Source organism: Anomaloglossus baeobatrachus, chromosome 2 (assembly GCF_048569485.1).
Source record: "Anomaloglossus baeobatrachus isolate aAnoBae1 chromosome 2, aAnoBae1.hap1, whole genome shotgun sequence".
In the NCBI taxonomy this organism is placed as follows: domain Eukaryota; kingdom Metazoa; phylum Chordata; class Amphibia; order Anura; family Aromobatidae; genus Anomaloglossus; species Anomaloglossus baeobatrachus.
The window spans coordinates 179,632,871-179,653,372 of NC_134354.1; the positions used below are offsets into that span (position 1 = coordinate 179,632,871).

The 20,502-nt window shown below is 44.1% G+C and overlaps 1 protein-coding gene across 4 annotated transcripts in view; it reads right to left on the reverse strand.

Annotated features, from left to right (window-relative positions):
• The window catches only part of LOC142288327 (uncharacterized), a 936,281-nt gene that overhangs the window by 31,901 nt on the left and 883,878 nt on the right, over window positions 1–20,502 (reverse strand). For all 4 annotated transcript variants that reach the window (XM_075333504.1, XM_075333506.1, XM_075333503.1 and 1 more), the window contains one exon: window positions 17,313–17,460. In XM_075333504.1, coding sequence (XP_075189619.1) covers window positions 17,313–17,460 — 148 coding nt within the window. The remainder of the gene's footprint in view (window positions 1–17,312; window positions 17,461–20,502) is intronic.

The window sequence follows — 20,502 nt, forward strand, 5'->3', positions numbered from 1 at the left end:
GCTTTTTTTTTTTTTTTTTTTTTAAGGACTTGCAAATTTTGTAGTAGATATCTGTAGCAATTCCACAACAGTTGGGGATTATTGGGGACTTTCCACATGAAGTCAAGGAAAAGAATTCCAACAAATCCTCAAACAATCTGCATACAAAATTGTCAAGCTGACCATTTTTAACCCTAGAACGCACACCTGGGGCCTCGCAGGCCTGCTAGGGTACTTGTTTTCTATGGTTGATTTCGATGGTTGCGCGTTCTAGGGTTAATCTGCACTGCAGGTCAATTTATGCATTGATGCATTTTCCCGTTGCTGCTGTAATGCGATGGTGCCAATAGTACGTCAAGTAACCACTGACAGATAGAGAAAGACCAGAAATATTGCCGTGTGCCTGTCCTGGATTGCAAGAGGAAAGAAGTGCTGGGTGCTATTTATTTTTCTATTTTAGAACAATTGCAGTTTTTCATAAAGAAAAAAAAATTACAGTTGGAATTCCCTTTGAAAGGATACACTAGGTTTGTCGTCCCAGCCTTCTCAGACACCTAAGAGGAGAATATTTACTGAGAAATCGGGAGCTGAATGCAGTGAATGCTGGTGTGATGACATTTTGAACATCAATCATCTTTCTCAGAAGTGGATGAAAAGTTAATTAAAATTTTTTCAATAAAACATTTGACCCACAATTAAATAGATATCCGCCCCCACCACTCCTTTGACAATCTAGGCAGATATACATCAATGCAAGAGGACCAATGAATTACATGCTTTGTGTAGCAGTCAGTGTATTTAAAGGGATTGTTTAGTGACGAGAACATCTGAAAATATAAATTGATAGTATTTTAATTATGAGTTATGCAGAATTGTCCCCTTTTCAGGCCCGAAATTCATTACGAACACTGCCAGGGAGCTCCAGTGCTGGTGATGTGATGAAGGGGCTGCACGTCTGACTCTGATCATTACCTAAGCCAATCCGCTTCTTTGTCTCTGCATCAGCCATGAAGGTGAATGGGGCAGATTTAATAATATCAGCCTTTGCTGCAGATTTCATACTTAGGGCTCTTTTCCACTTGCGTACCGCTTCCGATGCAAGAGCATCGGAAGCGATATGCTAATGACCCTCTCCTGCTCGCATCAGCCGAGGGTCATGCGACTTGCGATGGTATCACAGCCTTGGAGAAGAGGGAAGGAGCATTTTCTCCCCATCTACTCTGTCGCGGGCAGCGGGTCGCTGCACTTGCTAACGCTCGGGTCCAGCACTGCTGCTGCTGCTCGGTGGCTTGAGCGGTGGGCCGAGCCCAGTGGTGAGATGGGGAGGCAGGGTCGGTGAAGTGCAGGGTTGCAGGGACAGCGCGGCGCGGTGCTGGATGGCACGGGTGTACTCACTCAGCAATTGATGCACAAAGTCTCCGGTAAACCAAACGGCTGGATGGACGGGTCCCGCAGTCGGCTGCAGTGTCTCTCCCCGGACAGGTGATGGTGGCTGTCTCTCCCTGCACCTTTGTGTACTGTATTGACTCCAATGGCTTCCCAACGGTAGTCCGCTCCCCGGTGTATAGATACAGGAGGAGCCCGTTTTGCCCGCAGGCGCTGGCCCTTGGATTTATAGCCGGTGGCGGTGGCTGTATATCCTCACGGTGTGAGCGGTTGCCTTCAATCGGGACTTGGTTGTTAGGGAACCCCGGGGATTCCTGTCACATTCGGATTTGACTATTGACGGCGGCTCCAAGCCTGGTCGGGGTCCGATGGCCCTGCCTGTGTGTGCTTAGCGCCCAGCGCCAGTCCTTAGGGCTCTGCGGAGTTCCAACAACTCCTGCAGGCGGCCACCACCATCTGCCAACCTTGCTCTCAGTGCCTAGGCTCCAACCCAGGCACTCGCAGTACGTGACCTCTCACTTTCACCTCCTGAACTGAACTCCTCCAAACTTCAACTGACTGCTTTTCCCGCCTCCAGGCCTGTGAACTCCTCGGTGGCGGGGCCAACCGCCTGGCTCCGCCCCACCTGGTGTGGACATCAGACCCTGGAGGGAGGCAACAAGGGTTTTGTGTCTGACTAATATAACTGTCCGGGGGTGGGGATGTGTGTCTGTTCTGTCTGTGGCTACCTGGCTAGTCCAGGGCGCCACACTTCCTCTGTCTATCTCTACGTATATCGCACTACAATCGCATAACATGCGAGTGCAGTGCGATGTTTCACACGCTCCCATAGGCTTGTATGGGGGGGTGTGAGCGGAGACTCGCTGCAAAACGCAGCATGCTGCCATTGCACCGAGAGCACGATTCATATAGAGAAATAAAAGGAAAGAGGACACTGCCTCATTGATTAACACTGGTGCAAGTGCGATCCGATGTTTTTTCAGATCGCACTCGCACATGAAAATCGCAAGTGGAAAAGAGCCCATATAGTACATGTTTTGAAGTACTAAATAAATGTACCGTAATTAATTAAGAACAACTTTTTATGTCGCTGTACAATCCCATTTTCATTGTAACTGGACTTTGCGTTTCGCCATATTAAAGGGAATCTGTCATCAGGTTTTTGCTTTTTAATCTGAGAACAGTATAATGTAGCCACTGAGATTCTGATTCCATGGGTGTGTCATTTATTAGGCTGTGTGCTGTAGTTTCAATACAATGAATGTTTTATTAGCTGTAGATAATCACTGCAGGACTAGTACTCACATGAACAGTAGTCAGGGTAATCTGTTTAACCCCACACCCACCACTGATTGGCAGCTTGCTGACAATGCACGGTGTAGCTGCCAGTCAGTGGTGTGAACACATTATACACAGAGCAGTTTTCTGAGCACTGCTGCATCAAGGACAAAGAAAATAAGGAATCTAGCAAAATTTAACTAAGCAGTCCAGTAAGTGACCCATCCTTGGAATCAGGCTCACTAAATTGTGCTGCTCTCAGGTTACATAGTAAAAACCTGCTGACAAATTCCTTTTAATACTCTAGGTGTCCTGTTTTCATGCATCACATAGAGGCCATTAGTGCCAAATGGTAATGGCCTCTATGAGTAGAGCAATCCATAGTGCCATATATGTGGCAGGCACTTTGTGGGGTACATGAGAGACAGTATACGGAAATGTCTGTGGAATTGACACTGATGAGAATGGTGGCACAATATGATTCAATCAGCAGGCACACATACTGATAGGCAGCTTCCCTGTAGGAGTGTTCACACACCGGACCGCCCAAGAAGAGTGATTAACAGGAATAAACAACAAACTATACAGTCAGTTATTTTTTATGGAACTATATATCAGGACGTTCAGCCACTCCTGCTCTTCACTGAATTTTCAACCTCACAAGTTCCCTTTAAGAGACCCTCAATAGCTTACTTTTGGGTAAGAAAAAGTAAAATATGTATTGTACAAACACAGCAAATATACAACATAAATGCAGAAATCTAATTAGAATGCAGATAAAATCAGTTATCAATCTGCACATCAAATGGGAGATCCTCCTTTGTTCTGAAAAATCAGCCCAGACAAATGTCCCATCTTTACTGTAAATTGAGATACAAAACAGCGGGACGAATCTATGGATAAACTATGAGGAAATGCATATTAATTATCCCCAAGAAAGAAGTGGAAATCATGGGGATTGTTCTTTGACGGAGCAGCACAATTATGCCCCTTTATTTACGGATCTCTATCTAGGAGAATTGACTGTGTATTTATCACACATATAGGACACTAGCTGTACTACCCGGCTTCGCCCGGGTTAATAACTGTTGTTAATAAAATAGAATGTATTAACAAAAATGTATTCTGCACACAAAAACCACAAAACAAATAGATAGAAATGTAATTATTATAAGGCAAAAACTAAGCTAATAGAAGCATTTCACAACATATATTTCAACACCGCAGATATTCCACACAGATTTAACTAAATTGGCCAAGTAATGTGCTCCGTCTGTCTCTTTCCAGGTCTGTCTCTTTCCAGGCTTTCCAGGTCTGTCTCTTTTCCCGTCTGTCTCTTTCCCCATCTGTCTCTTTCCCCGTCTGCCTGTCTCTTTTTTTGTCTGTCTCTATCTCTCTGTTTCTTTCCCCATCTGTCTCTTTCTAGGTCTGTCTCTTTCCCAAGTCTGTCTCTTTCCCTGTCTGCCTCCCTGTCTCTTTGTCTGTGTCTTTTCCTGTCTGTCTCTTTCCTTGTCTGCCTATCTCTGTCTGTCTCTTTCCTTGTCTGTCTCTATTTCTCTGTCTCTTTCCCCGTCTGTCTCTATCAAGGTCTGTGTCTTTCCCCATCTATCTTTGTCTGTCTCTCTGGTTGTCTCCTCCTTCCCTGTCTGCCTGTCTCTGTCCCTGTCTGCATGTCTGTCTGTCTCTTTCCAGGTCAGTCTCTTTCCAGGTCAGTCTCTGTCTGTCTCTTTCCCCGTCTGTCTCTGTCTGTCTCGTTCACCGTCTGTCTCTGTCTGTCTCTTTCACCGGTTGTCTCGGTCTGTCTCTTTCACCGTTTGTCTCGGTCTGTCACTTTCCCTGTCTGTCTCTATCTCTCTGTCTCTTTCCCTGTCTGTCTCTCTGTCTGTCTCTCTGTCTGTCAGTCTCTCTCTATCCGTCTCCTCACCGACATCTTATAACCTCACATATAAGCTTCTTATACTATGAATGTCTTTTGTTCCTATAGCAACCAATCACAGCTCCTACTAATAACCTGTAGTTCCAGGCTCCATTTACTTTAATGGAGCCATGTTTTTTGGAGATTAACTGTAAAGCACCGGGTTACATTTTCCTGTCAAAACATAGTCTATGACGTTCCCTGGGTCACATGAGGTGTCTGTGCAAAATTTCGTGATTGTAAATGCGACGGTGCGGATACACTTTTCGTTTCACTTTTTCCCCAGTATGTAGATAGGGGCAAAATTGTTTGGTAATTTGGAACGTGTGGGATTAAAATTTCGCCTCACAACACTCTCGGGGTCCAGACGTGTGAGTGTGCAAAATTTTGTGGCTGTAGCTGCGACAGTGCAGATGCCAATCCCGGACATACACACATACACACATACATACATACATACATACACACAAACATACATACATACATACATACATACATACATACACACAAACATACATACATACATACATACATACATACATACAATCAGCTTTATATATTAGATATATAGATCCCCAGGGAGATTTTAATTGTGAAAAGCCTAACAAGAGGAGGGAAGTTTTCACTTATGAATATTCTGTTCTTCTAAGTGGACATTGGTTTCTTAAGCACAAGCCTCGCTCATATAACTTGGGCAGGACCTTCTAATAAGACAAGAGCAGAGAAAATAATGATTTATGGCTAGTACACTGCATAGGGTTAACGGGCTTAATTCTCCAGATGGGAAAGACTGTGAAGTATAATTATTTATCAGTCAGCGCAGATGGATGGATTCTGACGAGGAAAAGATTTAACCCATTGTACTGCGAGACAAAATGGAAAACGACACAACTATAATAACAGACATAAAAGAGAATTGTTCCTTAATATCTGACTTAAAAAGATCATATTATCTATCAGGTGGTTCCCAGCCTATTTCACACGTATATTTTGGTGGAAACTTGATGACAATGAAGAGGACTGCAATTACAGTTCCGAAGAGGTTGTCACCAATCTCTCCTAGAATAGGCTATATAGGTGAGGGGCATGTCACAGGCATCCTAGGTGCATCTGCCTTATGGCACTAAAAAAACTGGGTGACAACCCAGGGGCGGACATATTATTGGGGGCCCAAAAGGTTGGGGGGTCCATTTCTACCTACAAAACAGGTGGAATTGTGTATTATGATGAGCTTTTAGGCTGCAAAGGTCCCATATATTGTTCTTGCACAGGGATCCTTTTCTGCCTGTGTCTGCCAGGGTGACAACTGTACTTGGAGCTGTAATGGGTCAAAGAGGGAAATCCCTACTCGGGCATACCGTCACTATGATATGATGCTCCAGTTTTAGGCTGGGTTCATATAGCATTTGCCACTACGTGGTTGACGACATTTTGTTGCCTGCCTCCAACAGGCATATACGACCAAAAATGATACACAACAGAGCACAATTCAGGAACAATCAGGAACAAATATGAAGTGCAGTAAATCAGCAAGTAATCATTTCTGTGTGTCTCTATGTGGAGCATCTACAGCAAGCATCCTCTCACATAGAACACAGGAAGGAAGAAGACAGTCAGAAGGAAGAATACAGTCATATGCTCCTCCTGTGACCTCTTTTTTCTCTTTTTTTTTGTTCTATCTTAATTAACAGCATACAAACCTAGCAACTAAACACTCATAGACAGGAATGGAGTTGTTGTACTAAACATATTCCAACAGTCATCTTGTTTTGTAAGTGTTTGTAAGCCTCGACAGATCCACTGAAAGCAGTGGCAAACACATTGTGATGCAAATACAAGAAATGTTCATCCTTCTCCCCTTAAAATGAAATCATATGTAATGCTATGAGTTTTATGGTCAATCTACATATAATTATATACTTCTATATAGATGAGCTGCCATAGTACTGATGTGCAGTAGAACTATAGAAGGCACCAACCTAATCCAACAGGAGCCTACTAAACTAAATTCTCTACACTACTTACTGTTCATACAACCATATATGTTTCTCAGTTCATCCCTTTTACCTATTACCTACTGAATAATTTTATTTAACCTTGTTGACCTTACTATATATTTCAATAATACTAGTTACTTTAAAATTGCAAGAACCACTTTGTCGAAAGCATTTAAATTGGTAATTTCAGTTAATTTTTATTTTCAATACCCAATGCTTTTGTTTACGGAAAAAATAGGCTGCTACTAGAGGAGTCTGCCAATGGCCTTCTCCTTTCTGATCATTGAAAATATATGAATACTAGCTGTAGTACCCAGGCGTTGCCCGGGATAGTAACTGTTTTCTGTCTCTCTCCCAGTCTCTGTCTGTCTGTCTGTCTCTCTATCTCTCTGTCTCTTTCTCTGTCTGCTTCTGTCTGTCTCTGTCTGTCTGTTTGTCTTTTTCCCTGTCTGCTTCTGTCTGTCTGTCTGTCTCTTTCCCTGTCTGCTTCTGTCTCTGTCTGTCTGTCTCTCTCTGTCTGTCTGTCTCTTGGCCTGTCAGTCTTTGTCTGTCTGTCTCTTTGTCTGCTTATGTCTGTCTCTGTCTGTCTTTCCTTCCCTGTCTGTCTCTGTATGTCTTTGTCTCTCTCTGTCTGTCTGTCTCTTTCCCTGTCTGTCTCTGTATCTCTTTGTCTGTCTCTGTCTGTCTCTATCTCTCTGTCCGTTACTATTTGTCTATCTATCTGTGTGTCTGCCTCTGTCTGTCTGTATGTCTGTCTGTGTCTTTCTCTGTCTGTCTGTGTCTGTCTCTGTCAGTGGGTCTGTCTCTGTCTCTATGAGTGTCTAACTCTCCGTCTCTGTAGCAGTCTCTCTGTCTGTCTGTCTGCCTGTCTCTCTGTTTGTCTCTCTCTTTCACTCTGTGTGTCTGTCTCTGTGTGTCTGTCTCTGTGTGTCTGTGTCTCCTTCACTATCTCTCTGTCTGTTTGTCTCTCTCTCTGTCTGTTTCCCTGTCTGTCTCTTTCCCTGTCTGCTTGTCTGTCTCTTTCCCTGTCTGTCTGTTTCCCTGTCTGTCTCTATCCCTGTTTGCCTCTGTCTCTTTCCCTGTCTGTCTGCCTTTTTCCCCTGTCTGCCTTTATCTGTCTCATTCTCTGTCTCTTTTTCCCCTGTCTATCTCTGTCTGTACCTGTCTCCTTCCCTGTCTGCCTCTGTCTGTCTGTCTCTTTCCCTGTCTGCCTCTGTCTGTCTCTGTCTCTTTGCCTGTCTTTTTCCTCGTGTGCATTTCTGTCTGTCTGTTTTTTTCCCTATCTGTCTCTGTCACTTTCCTTGTGTGCCTTTTTCTTTGTCTGTGCCTGTCTGTCTGTCTCTGAGTCTGTGTCTGTCTGTGTCTGTCTCCCCACTGACATCATATTCCCTCACACATAGGCTTCTTATACTATGAATGTCCTTTGTTCCTATAGTAACCAATCACAGTTGCTATTAATAGCCTGTAGATCGCAGCTCTATTCACTTTAATGGAGGTTTTATGGAGAGTAACTGTAAAGCGCGGGGTTAAATTTTACTGCCAAAACATAGTCTATGACGTTCCCTGACTCACATGAGGCGACTGTGCAAAATTTTGTGATTGTAAATGCGACGGTGCAAATTCCTTTAGCGGATATACATACATACACTCAGCTTGATATATTAGATTTGGCCAAGCTGAGCATTCTTGTGTATGATAGAATCATCTGTATGCTAAATAGTAGAGTAGCTACCGGGGAAAGGGGCAAAGGGTGGGGTCGCCGCAGCGCCGATATAGTTAATCTATGTTTTTTCAGTTAGCACCTGTTCACATTTGTTGGATGTGCGGGTCAGTTTCTTGATATTTATAGTTAATCTATACAGCAGAGCAGGGAGAAATAATCTCCCTGTCATGCCACTGTCTACAATTTTTTAATTCACTTTTTTTCTCTATCTCGTTCCGTTTTCGAGATAAAAATGCTAACTCCATTGTTTTCCATCAAGTGGCGCTATTGGTGGTTTCATTACATAGCGCATGCTTACTTTACTATACCTAGACACCACTTCTATGCCTATAGCTGCCACCGTTCTCAAGTTAATGGCGGTGGACAGGATATGGGTGGACACACTGTATACTGGAAGGTGCCAGGATTGGAGACATATGGGCCACGATGGGACACATATGGGCCAGGATGGGCACATATACACCAGGATGGGCCCGGATGGAGGAGTTATATAACAGGATGGGTCCAGGATGGGATACATATGGGCCAAGATGAAGGACATATAGAACAGGATGGGAGACATATATACCAGGAAGGGGCCAGGATGCAGCACATATACACCAGGATGGGGCACATACAGTGCTTTGCAAAAGTATTCGGCCATCTTGAATTTTTCAACTTTATCTCACATTTCAGGCTTCAAACATAAAGATAAAAATGTTAATGTTATGGTGAAGAATCAACAACAAGTGGGACACAATTGTGAAGTTGAACGAAATTTATTGCTTATTATAAACTTTTGTAAGAAAGAATAAACTGAAAAATGGGGCGTGCAATATTATTTGGCCCCTTTACTTTCAGTGCAGCAAACTCACTCTAGAAGTTCATTGAGGATCTCTGAATGATCCAATGTTGTCCTAAATGACTGATGATGATAAATATAAGCCACCTATGTGTAATCAAGTCTCCGTATAAATGCACCTGCTCTTTGATAGTCTCAGTGTGTTGTTTAAAGTGCAGATAGCATCATGAAAACCAAGGAACACAACAGGCAGGTCCGTGATATTGTTGTGGAGAAGTTTAAAGCCGCATTTGATTACAAAAAGATTTCCACAACTTTAAACAACCCAAGAAGCACTGTGCAAGCGATCATATTGAAATGGAAGGAGTATCCTACCACTGCAAATCTACCAAGACCCGGCCATCCCTCAAAATTTCATCTCAAACAAGAAGAAGACTGATCAGAGATGCAGACAAGAGGCCCATGATCACTCTGGATGAACTGCAGAGATATACAGCTGAGGTGGGAGAGTCTATCCATAGTACAACAATCAGTCATACACTGCACGAATCTGGCCTTTATGGAAGAGTGCCAAGGAGAAAGCCATTTCTCAAAGATATGAATAAAAAGTGTAGTTTAAAGTTTGCCACAAGCCACCTGGGAGACACACCAAACATGTGGAAGAAGGTGCTCTGGTCAGATGAAACCAAAATTGAACTTTTTGGGCACAATGCCAAACGATATGTTTGGTGTAAAAGCAACACAGCTCATCACCCTGAACACACCATCCCCACTATCAAACATGGTGGTGGCAGCATCATGGTTTTGGCCTGCTTTTCTTCAGGGTGGACAGGGAAGATGGTTAAGATTGATGGAAAGGTGGATAGAGCCAAATACAGGACCATTCTTGAAGAAAAGCTGTTGGAGTCTGCAAAAGACCTGAGACTGGGATGGAGATTTGTCTTTCAACAAGACAATGATCCAAAACATAAAGCAAAATCTATAATGGAATGGTTCACAAATAATCGTATCCAGGTGTTAGAATGGCCAAGTCAAAGTCCAGACCTGAATCCAATCGAGAACCTGTGGAAAGAGCTGAAAACTGCTGTTCACAAACGCTCTCCATCCAACCTCACTCAGCTCGAGCTGTTTGCAAAGGAAGAATGGGCAAGAATTTTAGTCTCTCGATGTGCAAAACTGCACCCCAAGCGACTTGCAGCTGTAATCGCAGCAGAAGGTGGCACTACATAGTATTAACTTATAATAATATTGCACGCCCCAATTTTCAGTTTATTTTTTTTTGTAGAAGTTTAAAATAAACAACAAATTTCGTTCTGCCTCACAATTGTGTCCCACTTGTTGTTGATTCTTCACCAAAACATTAAAATTTTTATGTTTGAAGCCTGAAATGTGGGAAAAGGTTGAAAAATTCAAAGGGGCTGAATACTTTCGCAAGGCACTGTATATACCAGGATGGGAGACATATTTACCAGAATGGGACACATATATACCAGGGTGGGACTCAGGGGACATTATTGTTAACATTAAATGTTAAGTGGACACTTAAGAACCATTATTGTTATAGGACCACTCAGGGTATTGTCATCGTCAAAGGTGCACAGGGGGCATTATTACTTTCTAAGGGATAAATTTGTTTTTCTAAGGCATTTGCAGAGGGTATTAATATTTTATAGGAGGCAATTTTACCATCTATAGGGCACATCGGAGATATTATTACTGTGTAAGTAGCACAGAGGGTGGAATTACTATGTGGGGAAGTAAGAGGAGCGCTGTTAGGCTGGGGCCACACGGGGCACTACTGCGATGCTCGCATGAGACTCGGCTCGCGCTGGCAGCACAGCAGGAGCCGAGTGTCATACGAGTGTGCCTGCATCTGAGCTCCGATCATGTGAGCAGACCTCAGCTGCGTGGGGCGGGCTGGCACGGAGGACGGGTTGGAGGGATTTCTCTCCCTCTCTCCTCCGTAGTCAGCTACTGACATTCTCGCACTGCACTGGCAGTACACCGGTGTACCGCAAGTGCAGTGCGATTTTTCTCTCGCCCCATTCACTTGAATGGGTGTGAGAGAAAGAGTCTCGCATTACAGTCGCAGCATGCTGCGATTGTTTTCTCGGTCCGATTAGGGCTGAGAAAATAATCGCTCATGTGTGCTGACAAACAGGCTAGAATTGGTCCGAGGGGAATGCGATGTTTTATCGCACTCCACTCGCACCGATTTTCTCGCCGTGTGGCTTAGGCCTTATTGTACCACACAGCAGGTACAGTAATAGGGACACATACAGCAGCGGCTCAGTATTGGGTGAATCAGTAGGATGAGGACTTTGTGCAGGCCAGGGATAGATGAGGACAGGGCTGGAAATGCGAGAAATCAAATGTTTCTTTGTTGTAATCTTTGCAGATGAGTCGTGACTGGAAGAAATGTCATGGCGGTCTGGGCTAGATGGAAGAGACGGGGAAAGTGAGCGATCCCATTAGAAAGAACATCAACTGTAAGTCATCACCTATAACTGTAATTTAATATCTTGTATGTTCTGCTGGACTGGTATGACTCGCCCACCCCAGGGCTATGGGACACCCGGTGCCGGGCCGGACTATTCCGGGGGGTAGTCAGTGGTGGCGGGGCCTGACTCCGTGACCCTGGCGGGAGTCAATTAATATGTCTTCACTGGGGGTGCTCAAAGTTTATATTATTCGTGACGCCACCTGTGGTTTGCGGCTATTAAGCCGCCGCTGCTGTATGGGGCCTCTGGGGCTGATGAAATGGCAGCTTGGATGGTTCTGCTCCCCACAGGTGGAGCGGTACCCCGGGGCAACAGTTGGTGCTTATTACAGTCTATGCAGTGATGGAAGTCTATGCAATGATGGAAGTCTATGCAGTGCAGATGAAATAACAGAGGCAACACCAAGGGTGCAGTTTCAAGTTGTTTACTCACAATTCCTGGTTTATGGCGCACTGTGCCTTTGGACGGCTGGAACCCCCTGTCAGGGACCTCCGCTGATCCCGGGTAGATCTGGGAGTGAAAGCCGGTGCACCCTTCTATTGTGTTCCTCTCTTCAGCTGTCTTCTAAGCCTTGCCTTTGCTGGATGAACCTGGCTTGGCCTCCACTACAGCCTCCGGATAAGGGGCTAGCCTAGCTGGAACTTCACCCTCTCCCCAGAGGTTCTGCAGTGGGCTGTGGCCTTGGGCGCTTGCAGCCACCCTGGACCTCGTTTTTTTTACTTTTGGAATTGACTTCTCTTCCTCCAGTTTCTAGGGACCGTCCCCTGTCTGCAGCTTGATCCCTCCACCTGATCTTTCTGTGGAACAGGACCTGTGCTTGAAAGCGGTTCAGTGGCCCTGGAATCCCTTCTGTATTTCTCTGCTGTGGTGTCACCTGGGTCTCCACCAGGAAGCGTCACTTTCTCCTTCTTGCTCCTGACTTACTAGAGCTCTTCTCTTCTCACTCCTCTCAGCTCTCCTCCTTACTTCAGCTCCTCTCAACTAACAACTCCAACTGACTACACTTGACCTTCCTATCTCTACTCTACACTTGGCTGGCTCCTCCCACCTACCCAGTTGCTAAGCCCTGCCCTATGGGAGCAGGGATGGGTCTTACAGCCCCCCAGAATGCAGCCTGGGGGGGTTGCTGCCACTGTCCCTGGTCCCTGTGTGTGCCTAACAATGGGTGTAGTGCAAATTTACCTATGGACCGGCGTTTACCCCCTTCCTTACTCAGGATGGGACATCACACCTCTGGCTGGGGTGCAATGTTCCTGTGGCGACGGAAGCCTCAGGGGCGCTACAGGTACATAACACTATGTGATCACCATATAGCGGTAATATCAGTGTCAGTCTTTATATAGAGATTGATTTCCAATAACAGGGCTGTCATCTGCTGAGGTTCCCCTGTATCCACGATTAGGGTGCACCACTGTAGTTGTTACCACGGTTACCTGCTTAGGGGCCCATTTAGGTGTTTTGCCCTCTCTGAGCTGAACCTTGATGCCTCTGATGCTAAATAAATATTCGACCGACAAAAATCTCTCGTGCATGGTCAACTTTAGATTCTTCATGGAAACTGGTGCCAGAAATTGAGATACCTTACATAAAACATGTCTTTCCACAGTAAAAAGGATGGCAGCGACTTCTGAGGGAGGAAAAAGAAAGCTCTACTGGGAGGATTTTTTTCTGTCAGCTTCTTCCTATATTGTCAGATTTACTGCCAGTTACTTCCTTTACAAGAGAATCAAGGAACAAGTCTGTGACACAAGCAGCGGACTGCCATAAGGGTTCCAGGAACTGACTGGAATATATATTGTCAAGGACAAATTTACTTGGGGATTTAGACTGGACAACCCCTTTAACCTTATCACTGCAGACTGTCATGATATGTGTAATTTAACATTTATTAAGAAGGGTTAATGAGCTTCATAAAGAGTGTGACTGTTGCAAATAGCTTGATACAGAATAAAGGGTGTGCTCCTAGAGCAAGTACAGTTAGGGGTACTTTGCACGCTGCAACATCGCTAATGCGATATCGTCGGGGTCAAATCGAAAGTGACGCACATCCGGCGCCGGTAACAACGTCGCAGCGTGTAAAGCCTAGATGCGCCGATAAACGATCGCAAGAGTGCCGAAAATCGGTGATCTGTGTAGCATCGGTCATTTTCATAATGTAGCACCAATAGGAGATACGATGTTGTTCCTCATTCCTGCGGCAGCACACATCGCTGTGTGTGAAGCCGCAGGAGCGAGAACATCTCCTTACCTGCCTCCACCGGCTATGCGGAAGGAAGGAGGTGAACGGGATGTTTATGTCCCGCTCATCTCCGCCCCTCCGCTTCTATTGGCCGCCTGCTGTGTGACGTCGCTGTGACACCGCACGACCCGCCCCTTTAGGAAGGAGGCGGGTTGCCGGCCAGAGCGACGTCGCAGGGCAGGTAAGTGCGTGTGAAGCTGCCATAACGATAATGTTCGCTACGGCAGCTATCACAAGATATCGCATGTGCGACGGGGGCAGTGTCGCAACGTGCAAAATACCCCTTAGATTGTAACTATTATCTGTTAATAAGTAATATCTTTGCAGATGAGTCGTGACTGGAAGAAATGTCATGACGGTCTGGGCAAGATGGAAAAGACGGGGAATGTGACTGATCCCATCAGAAAGAATGTTAGCTGTAAGTCACCTATAACTGTAATTTATAGTTCTTTCCCAGTGGGTAAAACATTTCCCTGCCTGTAAAATAATATTTTACATCACAGAAAGAATCAGCTGTGACCCCATGCTGTCCTATTTATATATTTTTTTCTTTTCTCCACAGGCCAGCAGCTGTAGTATGATCAGACCATGTTCCTGGATGGTCAGACACATTCATTACACAGGATATAGCAGGGGCACACATATAAGTTTACACTGACAGGCAAAATGGTAACAATGTGTTAAACATTTGACTTTCAGGCTCCATATCTCACCATACACTACACCTCAGATCATGAAACTGCCTTCATGCTACAGACAATCATCTTGGCTATCTCATACATAAATTTGACTTGTAATTTAGCATATGATTAGTTATGCAGATTTTGTCTAAGTCACTGAATTGTTACCGTTTTGCTTCTAAAAACTTAAATTTGTATTATTTTGTTAGTATTTTGTAAATCCACTTTTGGCTTTCAACACTGCCTCAACCCTGGGCATGCTGTTGATCAGATTCAAGCATGTTTGACCAAAATCTGATCCCAGGTCTCTTCTACGTGTTCCCAATGTTTGTGTATACTGGTCGACTCACTTGGGTATATATACAGATTTTTCTTCACCTCACCAAGTGTTTGATTGGGTTAAAGTTTGGGGACTGTGGGGGCCAAATCTACACCTTTACTACATTGTCATTATATAGTTTCTTCAATATCAATGTATGTTCCACGTAGTTGTCCTGCTGGAACACTGTCGTCCTTTTCATACTCAGTGTTTGCTCTGGCCTCTATCTGGTTGTCATCTTGTATTGCTGTGCAGAAACCTGGTGGGTCTCTAGTGTAGTAATACACTTCAGCTGAATGTACGTCCGAGGAACACACATCCAACTGAAATATGCGATGACGGGCCCCCTTCATCCCTGGATCTGGTCACGATTGTGATCGCAATCATTATGCTTTTCGTGCTCCCGGCTGGCACCAATAAAAATAAAAATATCATCTCATCCTCCAAAAACAAGCCCCTTCTCTGCTGGAGCTAAGCAATGTAAGGATGGAACACAGCAGCCCCCTACAGGTCTTACTAGACAAGTACTAAGCTTGATCTCCCATCCAAGTGAATTTACCAGTATTCACTCAACAGCCATGAAGCAATGTATGGTATTGCTGTATACAGCCCGTACATCGCTTAGGTTAGTTGCACACTGTCTGTGCACCTAGCCTACGGTATACGTCTGGAAACTTTTCCAGACATATACTGTAACATCACAGTGGCCAATCATTTACCAGACGCAGGCTAAAAGTGTGATCTTTCAGCCTCCGTCTGGCTCGCATCTACTTATGTAATTGTATGAGTGCAGCAATACAGTAGTGCAGCGCCCCTGAGGCTTCAGGCGCCACAGGGTACTGCACCTCCATTAGGGTGTAGTACTTATCCTAGGTCCAGGGGAGGTCGGTACCGGTTTCCATTCACACAGTAACAGTGGGTTGCCCTCCCCAATGGGGACTGGGCCAGGGTCGGGTCACATTAGGGGGTCACTACAGCAGTTGGGTTTACAGGATGCCACCGCACCAGGGGCTCCCCGATCCACTGGAACTGGGGACTCAGGGTCAGGGAGAAGCAACCACCAGGGGGAGTCAGGAGCACACAGTGGGAAGAGCAGGATGACCTAGTGAGAATAGTGAACCGGCTTGTGGCAGCGGCTGGGGGCAACAGCTCGGAACACACAACACAACTACAGCAGAGGAGAACTGCAACAGACACAGAGCAGAGCAGATGTGCCACAAGCAGCTCTGTGGGCCAAGGCGTTCAACACAGTCGCTGGACAGATGCAGGCGGCTGCTTCCACAGGATCGGCACTGTCGGGGTACAGAACCCTAGGGCAGATATACTCTACATTGTCTACCAACTCTGCAAGGGTCGCGGGACCGGTAGGAAAGCCACCAGATCTGTCCCACCGAGTCTCCAGCCAAATAGCATTTAGGATCCACGGCTGAGGTCTTGGACCAACCCCACAAAAGAATCGCGCTATCAGCATACAGAACGGGACACTTTACTGACACCGGGATCCCCAAGTGCTTCACGCCACGGGGGTCCGATACTTAGTGCAACAAATAAGGAAGAGCCTACAGGCTAACACACACCAGACTTCACCTTTCATGGATCCAGGATCGGCTGGAGCCCATCGTGGAGGAGAATGGTACTCTGGGGCAGCGCCTGAACTACATGTGGGTAAAAGACCTGGAACCGCAGCCCCTGTCTCTGCCTCTCCTTCACTGTCACCGTGCGCTGTGGCGCCAATGGGGACTACCACCACTCTCGTCTGTCCTCCATCATTCTCCCCGGGGTAACCCGCTCCGCCTGTGGGGAGTGACACCATCCCGGCTGCAACCTTCACCATCAGCCCTGGAGAGCAGCATCGGCAGCGGCGGCCCATACCTGGCCGCGTACCACAGGTGGCGTCACGATTTAAAAAGACTTTCCTCACCGTCACTACCACCCCTGTCCTCCATCCTAACTCTCATCCAAAGCCATCCTTCCCCTTCTGTACGTCTCGGGGTCATGAAACTGGGTTAGGTCAGCCGTGATGACGCAGAGGATCTGCACCCCAAGCTCGGCGATGTGTCGGGTAAAAACCCCTTGACCCTGGGGTGTTACAGTAGGAAATATGCAAAGATATTTATACCATGCAGTATACATCTCTTTACAGTGGGATCCTATGGTGGATGGATATTCATACTGAGTCCTGACAGTGTAATGTGATGGGCGCATACCTACTGAGCGTATGCAAGTGTTTGCCAATGGAATGTGAACCTAGCCTTAAATCAGGCTGCTGCCGGAGGACTTTCAGCTGATCGTGAGAGAGACGGACTCTCACTGATTCTATAATTGGTTGAGTTTGTCAATTTTTAGGTCCTGAATAACCTTTTTAACAATCTGTGAGGAGAGGGAAAAACGGAAGTGTGAACACAGAAAATTGTCAGGTCAAGAAGTAATTAAAAAGCATTATACATTAAGAGACTCTTGGCAATACAAACAGAATGATTCAGAGGATACAACAAAGACACTCAAAATACTGACCCTCAGTGATGTCATTGTAAGTTGGTTCCAAGTTTCCTTGTCTAATACAAAAACAATGGTGTTGGCCAAACCATGAAGTGGAGCACTCATCACATGCAGTAATGTGAGGATAAACACGGGATGACTTGGGTAGAAGGCGTTATGGATTCTAGAAGATGAATCAAAAATACATGTAAAAAATTAATTGCATTGAATAACTGAACTGTTTTTTATCTAAGATAAGTCGTATAGGTCTTACAAGAGATAGTAAATAACATATACTGTCAAGGCCAAAAGTTTTGGCACCCTTGAAATTATTCCAGAAAAAGATATTTCTCCCAGACAATGCAGTAAAGGCCCCGTCACACGCTACGATATATCTAACGATATGTCGGCAAGGTCATGGAGTTTGTGACGCACATCCGGCATCGTTAGAGATCTTGTAGCGCATGACATCTCCGAATGACTGTTAACGAGCAAAAATACTCACCTTATCGTTGCTCTTTGACACGTCGTTCATTTTCATAATGTCGTTCCTCCTTCTGTGCGCTGGTTGTTCATCGTTCCCGAGGCAGCACACATCGCTACGTGTGACACCCCGGGAACGACGAACACAGCTTACCTGCATCCCGCCAGCAATGCGGAAGGAAGGGGGTGGGCGGGATGTTATGTCCCGCTCCTCTCCGCCCCTCCACTTCTATTGGGCGGCCGCTGTGTGACGTCGCTGTGACGCCTTACGTCCAACCCCCTTCAGGAAGAGGATGTTCGCCGCCCACAGCGACGTCGTTAGGGAGGTAAGTATGTGTGACGGAGGTTAACGACTTTGTGTGCATTGGGCAACAAATTGCCCATGACGCACAAATGACAGGGGCGGGTGCAATCGCTCATGTGATCGCAAGATATATCGATGCGTGTGACGGGGCCTTTACACTTGTTTTGTTATACACATTTATTTCCTTTGAGGAAAACAGGCAAGCTGAGGAAAACAGGCAAGTTGGACATAATTTCACACAAAACCCCCAAAATAGGCTGCAAAAAATTGTTGACACTCTTAATATTTGGTTGCACACCATTTGGAATAAATAACTGCAGTCAATCGCTTCCTATAACCATCAGCAAGCTTCATACACCTCTCACCTGGAATTTTGGACCACTCTTCTTTTGCAAACTGCTCTAGATTCCAGGTCTCTCATATTTGAAGTGTGCCGTCTCCCAAAAGCAATTTTAAGATCTTTTTACAGGTGTTCAATTGGGTTTAGATTTGGACTTATTGCTGGATATTTCAGAACTCTCCAGTACTTTGTTTGCATCCAGTTTTGGTTGCTTTTGGTATGTTTGGAGTCATTGTCTTGCTGAAAGACCCATGACATAATATGCAAACCCAGCTTTTTGACACTGGGGATTACATTGGGACCCAAAATCCTTTGGTATTCTTCAGATTTCAGTTGAGGTACCAGTGCCAGAGGCATCAACACAACCCTAATACATCTCTGAACCTCCACCATATTTGACTGTAGGACTTTAGGGGTCCTCCTGGGTCTCCTGTCATAACATTATATTTCATTCAAATGTCAATGGATCGTTCTCGCTGATACTGATGCACCCTGAGCTTGCAGGATCGCTTGAATTTCTTTGGAACTTGATTGGGATTGCTTACCCATCAGACTATCCTGCGTTTCAACCTTTCATCAATTTTTCCCTGACATCCACGTGCAGGGAGATTAGCTACAGTGCCACGGGTTGTCAACTTATTGATTATGTTACACACCGTGGCCAAAGGAACATCAAGATCTCTAGAGATGGACTTATAACCTTACAATTGTTAATATTTTTCTACAATATTGGTTCTCAAGTCTTCAGACAGTTCTCTTCTTCTCTTTCTGTTCTCCATGCTTAGTGTGGCACACAGACTGAAAAGATTGAGTCAACTTCTCCCCTTTTTGTCTGGTTTCAGGTGTGATTTTCATATCACCCACACCTGAAACTTGCCAGAGGTGAATTTGAATGAACATCAAATGCTTGAAATAAAGTTGTTTACCCACAATTTTGGAAAGGTGACAACAATTTTTTTCTGGTCCATTTTGGGGGTTTTGTATGATATGTCCAATTTGCCTTTTTTCTGTTTTTTTTTCTGTTTTTCCAATACACACAAAGGAAATAAACATGTGTATAACAAAATGTGTACTTGCAATATATTGCTGGGGGAAATACTTCATCCTCTTGCACAATTGCAAGAGTGCCAATGCTTTTGGCTGTGATTGAAAAAAAAAAAAAAAGATCCCTATACTAGAGAGCTTATGATCTTTCCTGAAAAATAAACTTTTTTCTTATTGATTAACCTGTGCAAAGTTCTGCAGGGAAGAGGTGATGGCTGTGATGTGTGATGTCTAGATACCCAAATGCAGAACTATGCTATATTCCATCCTGATCTGTTACCAGTTATAAATGGGGTTAAGTAGACAAATAAATCCCAGCAAAACGTTTCCTGAAAAATTGAATTGCCTTGTTGCCAACAACAGGGGGCCTGTTGAGGAGAAGTCTGTGTGTGTGTGTGCACGTGCGTATATATGTATATATATATATATATATATATATATATATATATATATATATATATATATATATATATATATATATATATATATATATATATATATATATAAATATATATATATATATATATATATATATATTTACATATATATATATAAATATATATATATATTTTTATATATATATATATATATATGTATATATATATATATATATATATATATATATATATATATATATACATATATATATATATATATATATATATATATATATATATATATATATATATATATATATATATATATATACACAGCTCTGGCAAAAATTAAGAGACCACTGTAAAATTGTCAGTTTTTCTGAATTTTCTCTTTATAGGTATATTTTTGAGTAAAATGTAAATTGTTCTTTTATTCTATAAACTACTGACAACATGTATCCGAATTTCCAAGCAATAAATTTTGTATTTATTTTCTGAAAATGAGAAATGGTTAAAATAACAAAACAATGCATTGCTTTCAGACCTCAAATAATGCAAAGCAAACATGTTTATAATAATTTAGATACAAAAATATTAATAACTAATAACTCAGGAAGAGTTCAGAAATCAATATTTTGTGGAATAACCATGATTTTAAATCACAGCTTTCATGTGTCT